Genomic DNA, 12,086 nt, shown 5'->3' on the forward strand with positions numbered 1-12,086 from the left:
AGATCAGTTGTATATGGTATCCTATGTGAATGCTGTATGAATCCCACTTTATTCCCTGCTTCCAAACCAGTCTTGCTTGCCATTCGTTTAGAAGCAAAAACTGGTACCGGCACACAGGTTTGTACACCTAGTTGAGAATTTTTGTATCCATTGTGGGTGTAAATTTTACCCCCAGGAGTCAAAGTGGAATATGGTGCGATAGCTGTTTCGTATATCATAAGCCGATTATACTGCAGTCGATTAATGTTACTGTCGTCTTTCCACAGAGTTTTCTCAGAACTCAGTAGTACAGAGATGCTGCTCATTATAGTTCGAGGCATTAACCTTCCGGCCCCATCAGGTGAGACTGCCACTATATAGCTCAGAGTCTAGTTTCTAATTATATGGCTTCTTTGTAGGTTTTCTGCTTCTGATTTCCCTGCTGTAAACATTAAAGAAGTTGTCTGGAACTTTTTGGATTTTTTTTCTATCAATGAACTATCCTCAAGACATGTCATCAGTGGATGATCGGTGGGGGTCTGCTGTTTGGGATCCCTGCCGAAGAGCTGATTTCTCAGTAATGCTGTCCGTGTGGTCAGCACTGAATGCAGACAGCATTGTTAACATTGCAGTGGCCTGGTTTGGTACTGCAAGCACAATTCTCCATTCAGTTCAATGGGAACTGTGCCTGCAAAACCAACATGGGCCGCTGCACTACGGACAGCGCAGTCTACTCCCAGTGGCACCAGAAATCTGCTGATTGTTGGGGATTCGGAGTGATGGATCCCCGCGGATCATCTATTGATGGCCTATTCGGAAAACTCCCAAAATCCCAGAAAACCCCTTTGATTGGTTTTGTGTTTGTCTCCTATACAGGAATGGCCCCCAATGATTTGCATGCATTTGTGAAGTTTGAGTTTCCATATCCAAGTACGGTAAGAGACCTACCGGTATATTAACTAATGTCAGTGCCACCAAAAGGTGCCCAGCTGAGGTGAAACAACACTTATCAATACTGATGTTTAGTTTTTCTGTGTTTGGTCCATTACATTACTTGTACAGGGCACTAGTGGGACTCTATAGACCTGTAGGTGGGGATCAGGCTACAGTGATATATAACATTTCCCTTTTTGTATTTTTTAGGAACAGCCTCAAAAGAATAAAACTTATGTTGTGAAGAACACCAACTCTCCAGGTCAGTCCGGCAGATCACAGCGTTTGCTGTATATAAGATTGGGAACAAAACAAACTGCTGCAATAAATGGGTGATCATGCACTAGTTCTAAAACACTGGTAAGGGCTCGTCCACATTTGCACTATCCTGTTCCATCATCTACCTCATGCTCGATACACTTCAGGACCAGTCCAGGTAGCCCTCCATCTGTCACCCAATTAGCTTCCACTTATATGACCTCACAAAGTATCCACTACAGAAGCGTCCGTCTTTGTTTGTCCAGGACCAAAGACTCGCTTTGACTTGCATAGGATGGAGCCACCTGGTGTTCATGGTGTATAACAATGTGCACATCCACCTCGTGAGCAGAATGGTTGAGCACACCTGATCAGTAATTTTCCCTGCAGTCAGGTCTCTGCATGCTGATCCTCTGTTCACTGCAAGGCAGCCAACAGAAATGACTTTCTGCTGGTCGGGGAAGGAGTAGCCTCTGCAGGACACCGCAGCGTAGGGGCTTATTCAGACGACCGTATATCGGCCGGGTATTCACGCCAGCCGATATACGGCGTCCCTCTCTGCAGGGGAAGGAGGCTGGAAGAGCCGGGAGCAGTGCATTGAGCTCCCGCCCCCTTTCCGCCACTCGGCACTATTTGCTATGAGAGGGGGCGGAGCTAAGTTCCATGACTTGGCTCTGCCCCGCCCCTCCCATTGCAAATTATGCGGAGGGGCAGGAGCTCAGTTCACTGCTCCCAGCTCTTCCAGTCTCCTCCCCCTGCAGAGAGGAACGCCGTATATCGGCCGGCGTGAATACCCAGCCGATATACGGTCGTCTGAATAAGCCCTAACACTTATCGGTTTTCTAAGGGTGTTTCTTATTTCAGAATTTTGATTTTTTTTTCTTTTCTTTTCTTCCCTCAGAATATGAACAGTCTTTCAAACTGAACATTAATCGCAACCACAGAGGCTTTAAGAGGGTGGTGCAAGCTAAAGGCATCAAGTTTGAGATCTTCCATAAGGGGTGAGTGTGTGGAATTGGGTGGCCATTATAAATATAGGGTCAGGTTTTGTTCTGCAGAATGTTGGCGGGTATCGACTACTTGGGTTAATGGAGAGCTCAGAAGGCACATAGAGATGGGGTCTAACTCCAGAGATGGGGTCTAACTCCAGTAGAGGAATTCGTTTATTTAGTTCTCATATATAGACAGGAGAAATGTCTGTAGGTAACATTATTATTCCTAGAGATCGATAGTGTTCCCTATTATTCCCGGATGTTAGTAGGGACCACTATTATGCCATTTCCAGATGTGACCAGCAGTCAGAGCTTTATCATTGCTGTTTTTTGTTTCTCCCTCCTCTCTTTACATACGTATACACTATCCTACCAAAAGTAATTGGACACCTGAGTGAGAAGTAGTATTTATTTCCCTATGTTAATACTTAGTGGGGCTCCTTTGGCCCTAATGACATTGGATACTCTCCGTGGCATACTTTCTACTAACATCTGATACATTTCAGCTGGTATTCCCTCCATTCATCCTGCAAATGTCTGACGAGTGCCCTTGAAGAAGGTGGACGCTGTTCATATTGTCTGACCAGACGTTTCAGTTCATCCCAAAGATGTTCAGTAGGTTCAGGTTGGGACTCTGCGCAGCCGGTCCAATCGTGGAACATCCATAGCCTCAAACCAATGTAAAGCAGCGTTGGATTTGTGACAAGGCGCGTTGTCTTGTTGGGAGTATTACTGACAATTCCCAGAGTATTGTCACATTGTCGGCAAGGTACACCTCAGTGTACATGGTTCTTACCCCTATAACCAACAGGCTGAGATCATGCCACATAAAACATCCGCAGACCATAATTGAACCTCCGCTTAACTTTTGGCACAACACACTCAGGCAGAAGGTGTTCCCCCGGGATCCTCCATATTCAGGTACATCCATCTGATTTGAAGATGGAGTAGTGTGATTTATCACTCCATAGAACATTCTTCCATTGCTCAACTATCCAATGAGGACGATCCTTGCACCAATATAGACGGGCCAATGCATCCTCTTTAAGAGAGCTCAGCAGACATTTGCAGGATGAATGGAGGGAAATACCAGCTGAAGTGTCAGACATAAGTAGAAAGTATGCCATGGAGAGGATCCAATGTCATTAGGGCCAAAGGAGCCCCACTAAGTATTAACATATGGAAATAAGTCCTACTTTTGATTCTCGCTCAGGTGTCCAATTACTTTTGGTAGGACACTTTACCTCGGTATTCATTACTCTGACCCTCTTACCTTACAGAGTATTCTTGCTCAAGAGTGACAAACAGATTGGTACAGCCAGTGTTAAACTAGACAAGTTGGAGACGCAGTGTGAAATCCGGGAGATTGTGGAGGTAAATGGAAACTCTCTTATTTCAATGATAATATATGTGGGTCTGGGGGCGATAAAGTTTCTCCTTGAGAAGAGCACAAGTTGGTGTACGGAGTCTTATATAGGCCATGGAATGCTCCCTGCGAAAAGGGTTGCAAATAGAAGATGATAGCATGTTTATTACATAGGGGCTCCTTCAGGATCATTTTACTTGGTCTTTAAATTTCATTTTGGGGGTAGAATGTTACTCATCCACAGTGAATGCATGCTACACTACGGAATAGATTATATGAGATTGGGAAGGAAAAAAGGGTGCGTTTTTTTTCCTGAAACAGCGCCACTCATAGGCAGTGTCTGGTATTGCAAATCAGTTTTTCACTTTAGGGGCTGAACTGCAATAGTAGCTGTTTGAGGGGGCAAAAAAAGCAAACCCTTTTGTGATCCTCTTAGGCCTCATGTCCACGGGGAAAATCGGGCCCGCTACGGATTCTACATGTAGAATCTGCAGCGGGTCCCTCCTGCCCCGCGGACATGAGCGCTGAAAATACAAATAAATGACAATAAACTCACCTCCCATCCGCTCCGTTTCTTCTCTTCGCGGCGGCGTCATCTTCTCTCGTCGCGGCCGGATCTTCATTCTTCGGCTCGGCGGATGTGCACGATGACGTCGGTGACGTGCCCCGCGCATGCGCCGGGCCGAAGCAAAATGATCCGGCCGCGGCTGAGAGAAGATGGCGCGGCGCCGAAGAGAAGAACCGGAGCGGGTAAGTAAAATGTGATTTTTGTGTCCTGCGGATCCGGACGGCTTCCATAGGCTTCAACAGAAGCCCGCGGGAGCCGACCCCGCGGGAGACCCGCATGAAAATGGAGCATGGTCCAGATTTTTTCATGCTCCATTTTTTTTTAATTCACTTTTATTGACGATCCGCGGGTATTTATCTACCCGCAGGTGGTCAATGCATCCCTATGGGGTGCGGATCCGCGGGCAGGAGAAGAGTTAAAATCCGCTGCGGATTTTAATTCTTCTTTTCCCCGTGGACATGAGCCCTTAGGCTCCATTCACATCTTGTTTTCGGCTTCATCCAAGGATCCTATGAGGGCATCTATTTAAAATCCGGAAACCACCACCGCTGGACCGGACCTGGATGGAGCGTATTGGTCTGCATTTTGGCAGGTTTTGATTCATTTCTGGTATCCTGTGCCAGAAAGAAAGGCGTGGTGGGCCGTGTCCCATTCATCAGTGCCGTTTCCGGGAATTTAAACAGACATCCTAGTGGGGATCCCTGATGAATGGAGCTGAAAACAAGATGCGAATGGAGTCTTATTTGAGGACTGTTTCTTATTTTTTGCCAAAACCTAGGTTGGACCCCGTCTGAGGGAAGCGGAAAAACAGTTTTGTGGCGTACGCCAGTTTATACCCCACATCAGCCTCAGTGACCTGTTGTGGGAGAGATCATAGCTTGGACAGTTTTGCTTATTACAATCCTCTCGTTTCAGATCTTTGACGGAAGAAAACCAACAGGGGGGAAGCTGGAAGTTAAAATTAGGCTCCGAGAACCTCTTAATGGACAAGACCTTCAGACGGTGACGGAAAAATGGCTGGTCATGGATCCCGTTACAAGAAAGGTAGTAATTAGTTCATTAAGGGCTCCCTTACACGGGCGTATGTGGCCTGCGTGTAATGCGTGTATTTTCCCCATACTTAATACACAATTCACAGAAATGCGCATGGTATATCCCCGGATCCTATATGGTGAATATTACACACCAAAATAGGACATGCTGCGTTATTTTGTCATGCGTGAAAACCGCTGGTGGTCCGATAGAGATCAATGAGCTTCCAGCACAGCGTCTCATGCGCAAGAAAAATGTGCATGTAATACGCCGGGCCACATACGCCCGCATAAGCCCTAACTGTAACACTTTATGTTGCCATGGTTACAGACCACAAATACCCCTGTAGTCAGATCTGTCATGTCATACTCTACTCCATCTTCTAATTTTTGAAGCGAGACTTTTTTGCAAAAAAGTTGCTTTTTCTATTGACTGGAACAAGAGAAAAATGCTTGTAAAAATACACCTAGTTCCCTGTCTTATATTAATTTTTTTGGCCCAACAGAGGTACTAGGACGTTTTTTCAGGGAATGTCTTATTTTACTTACCAGGCTCGGTCCACGATCCTTTACGCTGCTCTCTGGAGGTCCGCACCATTCTTCAGTTCTAGCCGCTCATACAACATCATTTCCTGGCTATGGGATTTATAAATCCCCCCCCTCCAGGAAGCGATGGCTGTGATTGGTTCCATGAACCAATCACAGCCATCGCGTTGTGGAGGCGGGATTATGAACAGGCTAAGCCGTGGCCAGCCAAATCACAAATCCCGCCTCCACAACGTTATGGCTGCTGTTTTTGCTTTCAAACGCCGCGGCTCAGCCAACCAATGCAATGGCTGTGATTGGTTCTCAAGAGCTGTTCAACCAGTCAACGCAGCGCTCTATAAACCAGTCACAGCCATCACTTCCTGGAGGCTCGATTTATGAATCCCCTAACCAGGAAGTGATGATGTACGAGCGTCTGGAACTCCGGTGAGCGGTGTAAGAATCCCCCGGGACCAAGATATTTTGTTCCTTATTTTTTTTTATGTGGTGTGGCTAGGGCTAATCCCAAAAATCAGGACAGGGCTTATTCTTGAGGAAACGCAGTATCTGAGTGCACAAAGTACTGCTGCATTGTTGTGTTTTCCTTTGATTATAGACAGTGATCTAGTTTTCTTGCTTTTATTACCCAGTGAGCCGCGATACAATGGAGGAAGACGGTAGCCTGTCCAATGAAGATGCTGCCTTTCCACACCCTTGACAGCCTGCTAACTGCTGAGCAACTTGTCCTGCAGGCTGAGAGGAGTTACATACCAAAGGATCTCCCACAGCATCAAAGCGCGTCGGAGGAACGCCGTCTGCATCCGTGAATTTATCAGTGCAGAATGTCTACCGCTCCGGTAACCGCTGTAGCTCCTAGACCGAGCCGGCCGCTACACCTTACTAACAATGTCACTTGTGTCGCCCTTGAAGTAATCTCTGGCTTTTCATATGTTGAATGTAAATCGGGATCTATAGTTATCCGAAACCAGAGGACAAGTGTGATGCAAAATCAAGAATGTGCAGCAGCAACAAAACTACCCGCTGCTGGCCCCTGTTTTTGGTTGCAACCCCGCCATCCCAAACTGGCAATGAACCCACCCACAATGCATTGCAAAGCCTCTTCCTTGGGGAGGGATTTTTTGACTACAGATTTGCTTCTGGTGCTGAAACGCTAATTTTCCCAATCTGCGCAGCTCACCGTGCGTAACTTAGCTGATGTATAATCAACTGACAGAGTAAAGAAGCTGCTGCACTGAGACCCTTTTATGTATGAATTGGTGTTTAATCACCCTGACTTAGGGGTTCGCAGTCCGCTTCTTCACCCACTTTGGTGGTTTCAATGATGAGGACGCACCCAAGCATGAAATACTCTGGCAGGGAGAGGTTTGGTCTTTCCCTGTAAGTGCCTTTAACCGATTCAGTCTGTAGACTGTGGGGTCATTGATTTCCGTCACATAAGTTTCCAGCTTTGTCTGTTCTGTGTGCCTTCTAAGACGGGCTGTATCTCTCCGACTGTGGGGTCGTTCCAGGACAAATCACCCAAAGGGGTAACACCCGGCCATCTACGAAAAGTTTTACGAAACTTTGCACTTTTTCTTCGTTACTGGGGTGTATATAAAAAAAAATCCCAATTCCAGATCCAAGTAGTCAAGAAATACAGGGGGGGGGGGGGGGGGGTCAATTTTCCTAAGGTCACAGACAACCATCATTTTTGATCATTCGTATCTCAGACACTATTGGGGGTAGGAAGATCTGCAAGGTGACCAACTCTATACTGACACCCTTTCAAGGGGTATCAGATATGACCGAATACACCTGAATATGCTTCATATTATGAATTAGGTCGGACATCTGCTTTTAGAAATACAATTGGTTCAGCTAAACAATCAGTGAATCCTCAAGACAACTAGCCATTTGAAGGATGGATAAAGGGAATCCTCTTCAAAGCTTTGACCAATAAGCTCACAGGGTTTTGGAGAATCCCCATTTAAAATGCAAATGATTATTACCTGCATAGAGTTGGGATAAATGATTTGTGTTACACATTTACATAGACGCAGACCGTATTTTTCGGAATATAAGACGCACCCAGGCTTTAGGCAATAGAAAATAGGAGAAAAAAAAATATTTTCTACTAATGTGACTAACTAGTCCAGACTGGTGTCAGTTATTGTTGGTATTGTAGGGTAGAAAGCGGGTTAATATGATAGTATTATAATCTGCAATAATAAAGGGGATGGGTGGGGCACAACAGAACACCTCTATGTAGTTCTCCAGCTCGGACAAAATGTCCACATGGATTTTCGCTTTGGATGGAAATACTGTGTGTTTAGCCAAATCTGACAAATGCTTGTTTTCAGACTTCAGTGGTGCTCAAGGACCACCTACAGGTATATACATAGTAACCTAGTTTGTTAGGCCGAATGAAGACAATGTCCATCTAGTCCAGCCGGTCTATCCTACTGTGTTGTTGATCCAGAGGAAGGCAAAAAAACAAAAGCAGAAGCCAATTAGCCCTTTTGGGGAACAAATTCCTTCCCGACTCCCTAATGGCAATCAGACTAATCCCTGGATCAACCCCTAATAGTTCCTACCTGCCTGTAAACCCGGGTTAACAATTAACCTAAGATTTATAACCTATAATATCCTTCCTCTCCAGAAAGACATCAAGTCCCCTTATAAACTCCTCTATGGATTTTGCCATCACCACTTCCTCAGGCAGAGAGTGCCACAGTCTAACTGCTCTTACAGTAAAGAACCCCTTTCTATGTTGGTGATGAAATTTGCTTTCCTCTAAACGTAACAGATGCCCTCTTGTTATATATCTTCTTGCACACTTGTAGGTTCACTTGTGCCATCTCTGTGCACTGGGAGTTCACTGTGAAACTGCACACCTGCATTCCTGACCTATTGTAGCACTGATGTCCTCTGTCCACTTCCTCTCCATTCACCTAACCCCTCCCCAGTAACGCTTCAGCTCCGGTAACCGCACATTATTTAACGGTGTTGCTTTCTCCCATGCCATAAATGCTCTGTCTATACGTTCAGCCTCATCTCCCGGCCACAGATTGCCTGTGTGCTGGAGCCAGGATGCAGCAGACGGAGTGAGGAAAGAGAGGAGGCGGAAGAAGAAAGATGGAGAGAGACGTTTAGGCAGTACCTGCAGCTTGGGGTTGGCTACAATCACTCATTCAAAGTGAAAGCTCAGCTGTCAGGGTCGAGGAGGGATGAGCCGCGTTCTCACTGCTCTGCGGCTGTTTGGACACGGAACCGATACAGAAGGGGGTAGACTATTCAGACTATAAGGGGCAGGGACACTGGCAAGATTTATTCTTGCTTTAAAAAAAAATAAATAAAATAATGCATCTTATGGTCAGAACAATACGGTGTCTACAGACATTACACAAGCCTCAAACATTTCCCACATCACTAAAATGTATCTTACATGCTCGTATTCTTAAAGGGGTGGTCTCGTGAAATCAAGTGGGGTTCAGCACTTCTGTATGGCCATATTAATGCACTTTGTAATGTACATCGTGCATTAAATATGAGCCATACAGAAGTTATTCACTTGCCTGCTCCGTTGCTAGCGTCCCCGTCGCCATGGATCCGTCTAAATTCGCTGTCTTCTGGCGTTTTTAGACGCGGTCTTCTCCCTGGTGAATGGGGCCGCTCGTGCCGGAGAGCTGGTCCTCGTAGCTCCGCCCCGTGTGCCGATTCCAGCCAATCAGGAGGCTGGAATCGGCAATGGACCGCACAGAGCATCGTGGGTGAAGATCCCGGTGGCCATCTTGGTAAAGGAAGAAAGAAGTCGCCGCAGCGCGGGGATTCGGGTAAGTAATAAACTTTTTTTTTTTAACCTATCCCTTGGATTTGTCTCGCGCCGAACGGGGGGCCTATTGAATAAAAAAAAAAACCGTTTCGGCGTGAGACAACCCCTTTAATTATGCCTTATTTTATTGCCATTAAGAGGTTGAGATTTTTTTTTTTTTTATTAAAAACGCCGAATTCCTTCCTGAAAAATTGTAGTGAGAAACTTCAAGCTCTGGGGCATATAGACATACAGCTATACATTTTTTTTTAGCCTTCTTTCTAGGGTGGCTCAGTTCCAAAACAAAATTTAAACTTTTTGTTCCAAATTTACTTTAACGTGTATTGGAAATACAGCATTAGGAAAAAATGTTATGAATCTACATAATCCGTGATCATAACGTCTTATTAACTGATGGCGATCACTCATTGCACACGGAGTTGCAGCTACTCCATATAGTCTCCATTAAAAGCGATGCATTTGCGCCACATACCGCTTACGGTTGATGGTCTGGCTTTGTTCCAGAAAATCAAGGATCATGACGCCCTTGTCATCCCAAAAACCAGTCACCATGACTTTCTGCCCTAATCGCTGGCTCTCAAACTTCATAGGCCTTGGAGAAGAGGGGTGCCGCCATTGCATGCACTAATTCTTCGTTTCCAGATGTTAAAGCTACGCACACATTTCACCCCGTCACCAGATCACAAAAAAACGTATCTTCATTGGCTTTGATCGCTTCAAGACGATCAGAGCAGACTTCCACCCTCGGAAGCCATTATTCACCAGCAAGGAAGAAAAAGAGTCTGAAACCCCCGTATAGAGGAAGTCGCTCCAACTAAATGTGCAATGTGAACAATCCACATCAGTTAGTAAAGAAGTTGGGACCACTTTCGCGTTACTTTCGGTACGACTCTCGTATTCTACAGCATGTCACCTGGCAGATATTCTGAAGCCCAATTATGAATTATCAATAATCGTGGTTCTCGGCGACCCCCTCCCTCTCCTGTATTTTTGGCGTGCGATGTTTCATTAAAATCTGAGATATTTGGGTGTTGCCCTTTAGTTGATTTGTCCTGGAATGACCCAGTGGTCTCCAACCTGCGGCTCTCAAGCTGTTGTAAAACTAGCCCCCAACACGCAGTGCCTCAGCATGCTGGGAGGTCTAGAGGTTTGCAACAGCTGGAGAACAATACGATGTAGACTGCTGCTCTAAACTGAAGTCAAGCAAGTCATATGCATAATAAAGGGAGCCTGTCAGCGGGTTCATGCTGCCCAAACCAGCGGTAGCATGACCCCAGGACAGGTATGCCCGGCTGCCCCAGTGTATGTGGTGGTCTGAAAGGCGGTGGAGATTCAGAATAGACACAATTTAAAGCTTGATGTACAGCTTTGTTCTGAGTCAGAGGCGGGCCGCCCCGCTATGGCCCTGCCTGCAGCATGCAAATGGACAGCTCTGTTCTGAGTCGGAGGCAGGCCGCCCCGCTATGGCCCTGCCTGCAGCATGCAGATGGACGGCTCTCTCCCCCTAAAGGGGGGAATACTGCTGCAGGCGGGTTGCGTGGCAGCGTTTCAGAACACCACATACAAGGGGGTAATGGGAATATCCGTCCTGGGTTCATGCCGTGGTTGGGGCAGCGTGAACCCGGTGATAAGCTCCCTTTAACCCTTTCAGGCCAATCATGTCTCCAAATTGCAGGCCTCTGGCACAACAGTTGTCAACGTTTTTTTTTTTCCAGTTTCTCCCCATAGTTGAGATGTTTGTGCCATGTGTAAAGCGTAAATGTTCAGACTGTTAAAGGAAGCCATTTTGTTTTAATTTATTCTCTTCCTGGATGGTACTATATGGAGATGTTGTATTTACTGTATAGTAAAATAAATGGAAATGGGGCACCTTTTTATGTCCGTCTGCTTTTAGGCTCCGGCTCATCGGCTGCAGAAAACACAATATTACTCTCTTGCGTTACAAAATAAAAACTTTTTATTAAAAGAAAAATACATTTTATAGTTGAAACCAAAGGAAAAAAGTCATGTTACAGAATGATTAGACTTGGCCAACGGAGCAAGCAAAGGTTAGTTTTTGCATCAGAACAAGTGAGGTATCGTAGGATCTTCCTGGGGAGCCTATAAAATCCGGTGATGGCGGACAACCGGTGCCATGCAGTTGTGTTACATGCTTATATACCCTCTAAAAGCACTGAACATGGGCGAATATGTATCATATCAGCTACTGGCCAAGTCTCCCCAGATGTTTGCATAAGGTAAAGCAACAGTGTATGGCGATTTAAAGTGATAGGCCAGGATTAGAAGATAGGATGGGGGTGTGGTTTCCTCCCCTCCCCCAAAGCAATGGCGCCATTCTTGTCCATTTCCTGTCTCTGGTTGTATACCACATTTTATAACGTGGCAGTGCAATAAAAGCAGATGTGGTGGTCAACAAGTGACCTAATCCTGAACAACTCCTCTAAAGTGTAACTACATTGATCAGTGGGGATCCGGGTCGTGAGCACTAAAAGGAATAGGCTGCAGCGCTCACTCAAGCATTGCGCCCCTTCAGCTGTCAATGGTGCCTGCCAGGAGTTGTAGATGGATGCATAAAAGTCTGTCTTCAGCTGCCGAGAGGAAT

At 45.9% G+C, this 12,086-nt stretch overlaps 1 protein-coding gene across 1 annotated transcript in view; it reads left to right on the forward strand.

The window, feature by feature from the left end:
- CC2D1B (coiled-coil and C2 domain containing 1B) overlaps positions 1-11,353 on the forward strand; it is a 50,018-nt gene extending 38,665 nt beyond the window's left edge. The window contains exons 19-25 of the mRNA XM_066597595.1: positions 267-340; positions 856-914; positions 1,123-1,174; positions 2,072-2,171; positions 3,443-3,536; positions 5,012-5,140; positions 6,303-11,353. Coding sequence (XP_066453692.1) covers positions 267-340; positions 856-914; positions 1,123-1,174; positions 2,072-2,171; positions 3,443-3,536; positions 5,012-5,140; positions 6,303-6,305 — 511 coding nt within the window. The 3' untranslated portion in view covers positions 6,306-11,353. The remainder of the gene's footprint in view (positions 1-266; positions 341-855; positions 915-1,122; positions 1,175-2,071; positions 2,172-3,442; positions 3,537-5,011; positions 5,141-6,302) is intronic.
- Positions 11,354-12,086: the final 733 nt, after the last annotated feature.

Source organism: Eleutherodactylus coqui, chromosome 3 (assembly GCF_035609145.1).
Source record: "Eleutherodactylus coqui strain aEleCoq1 chromosome 3, aEleCoq1.hap1, whole genome shotgun sequence".
Lineage (NCBI taxonomy): Eukaryota > Metazoa > Chordata > Amphibia > Anura > Eleutherodactylidae > Eleutherodactylus > Eleutherodactylus coqui.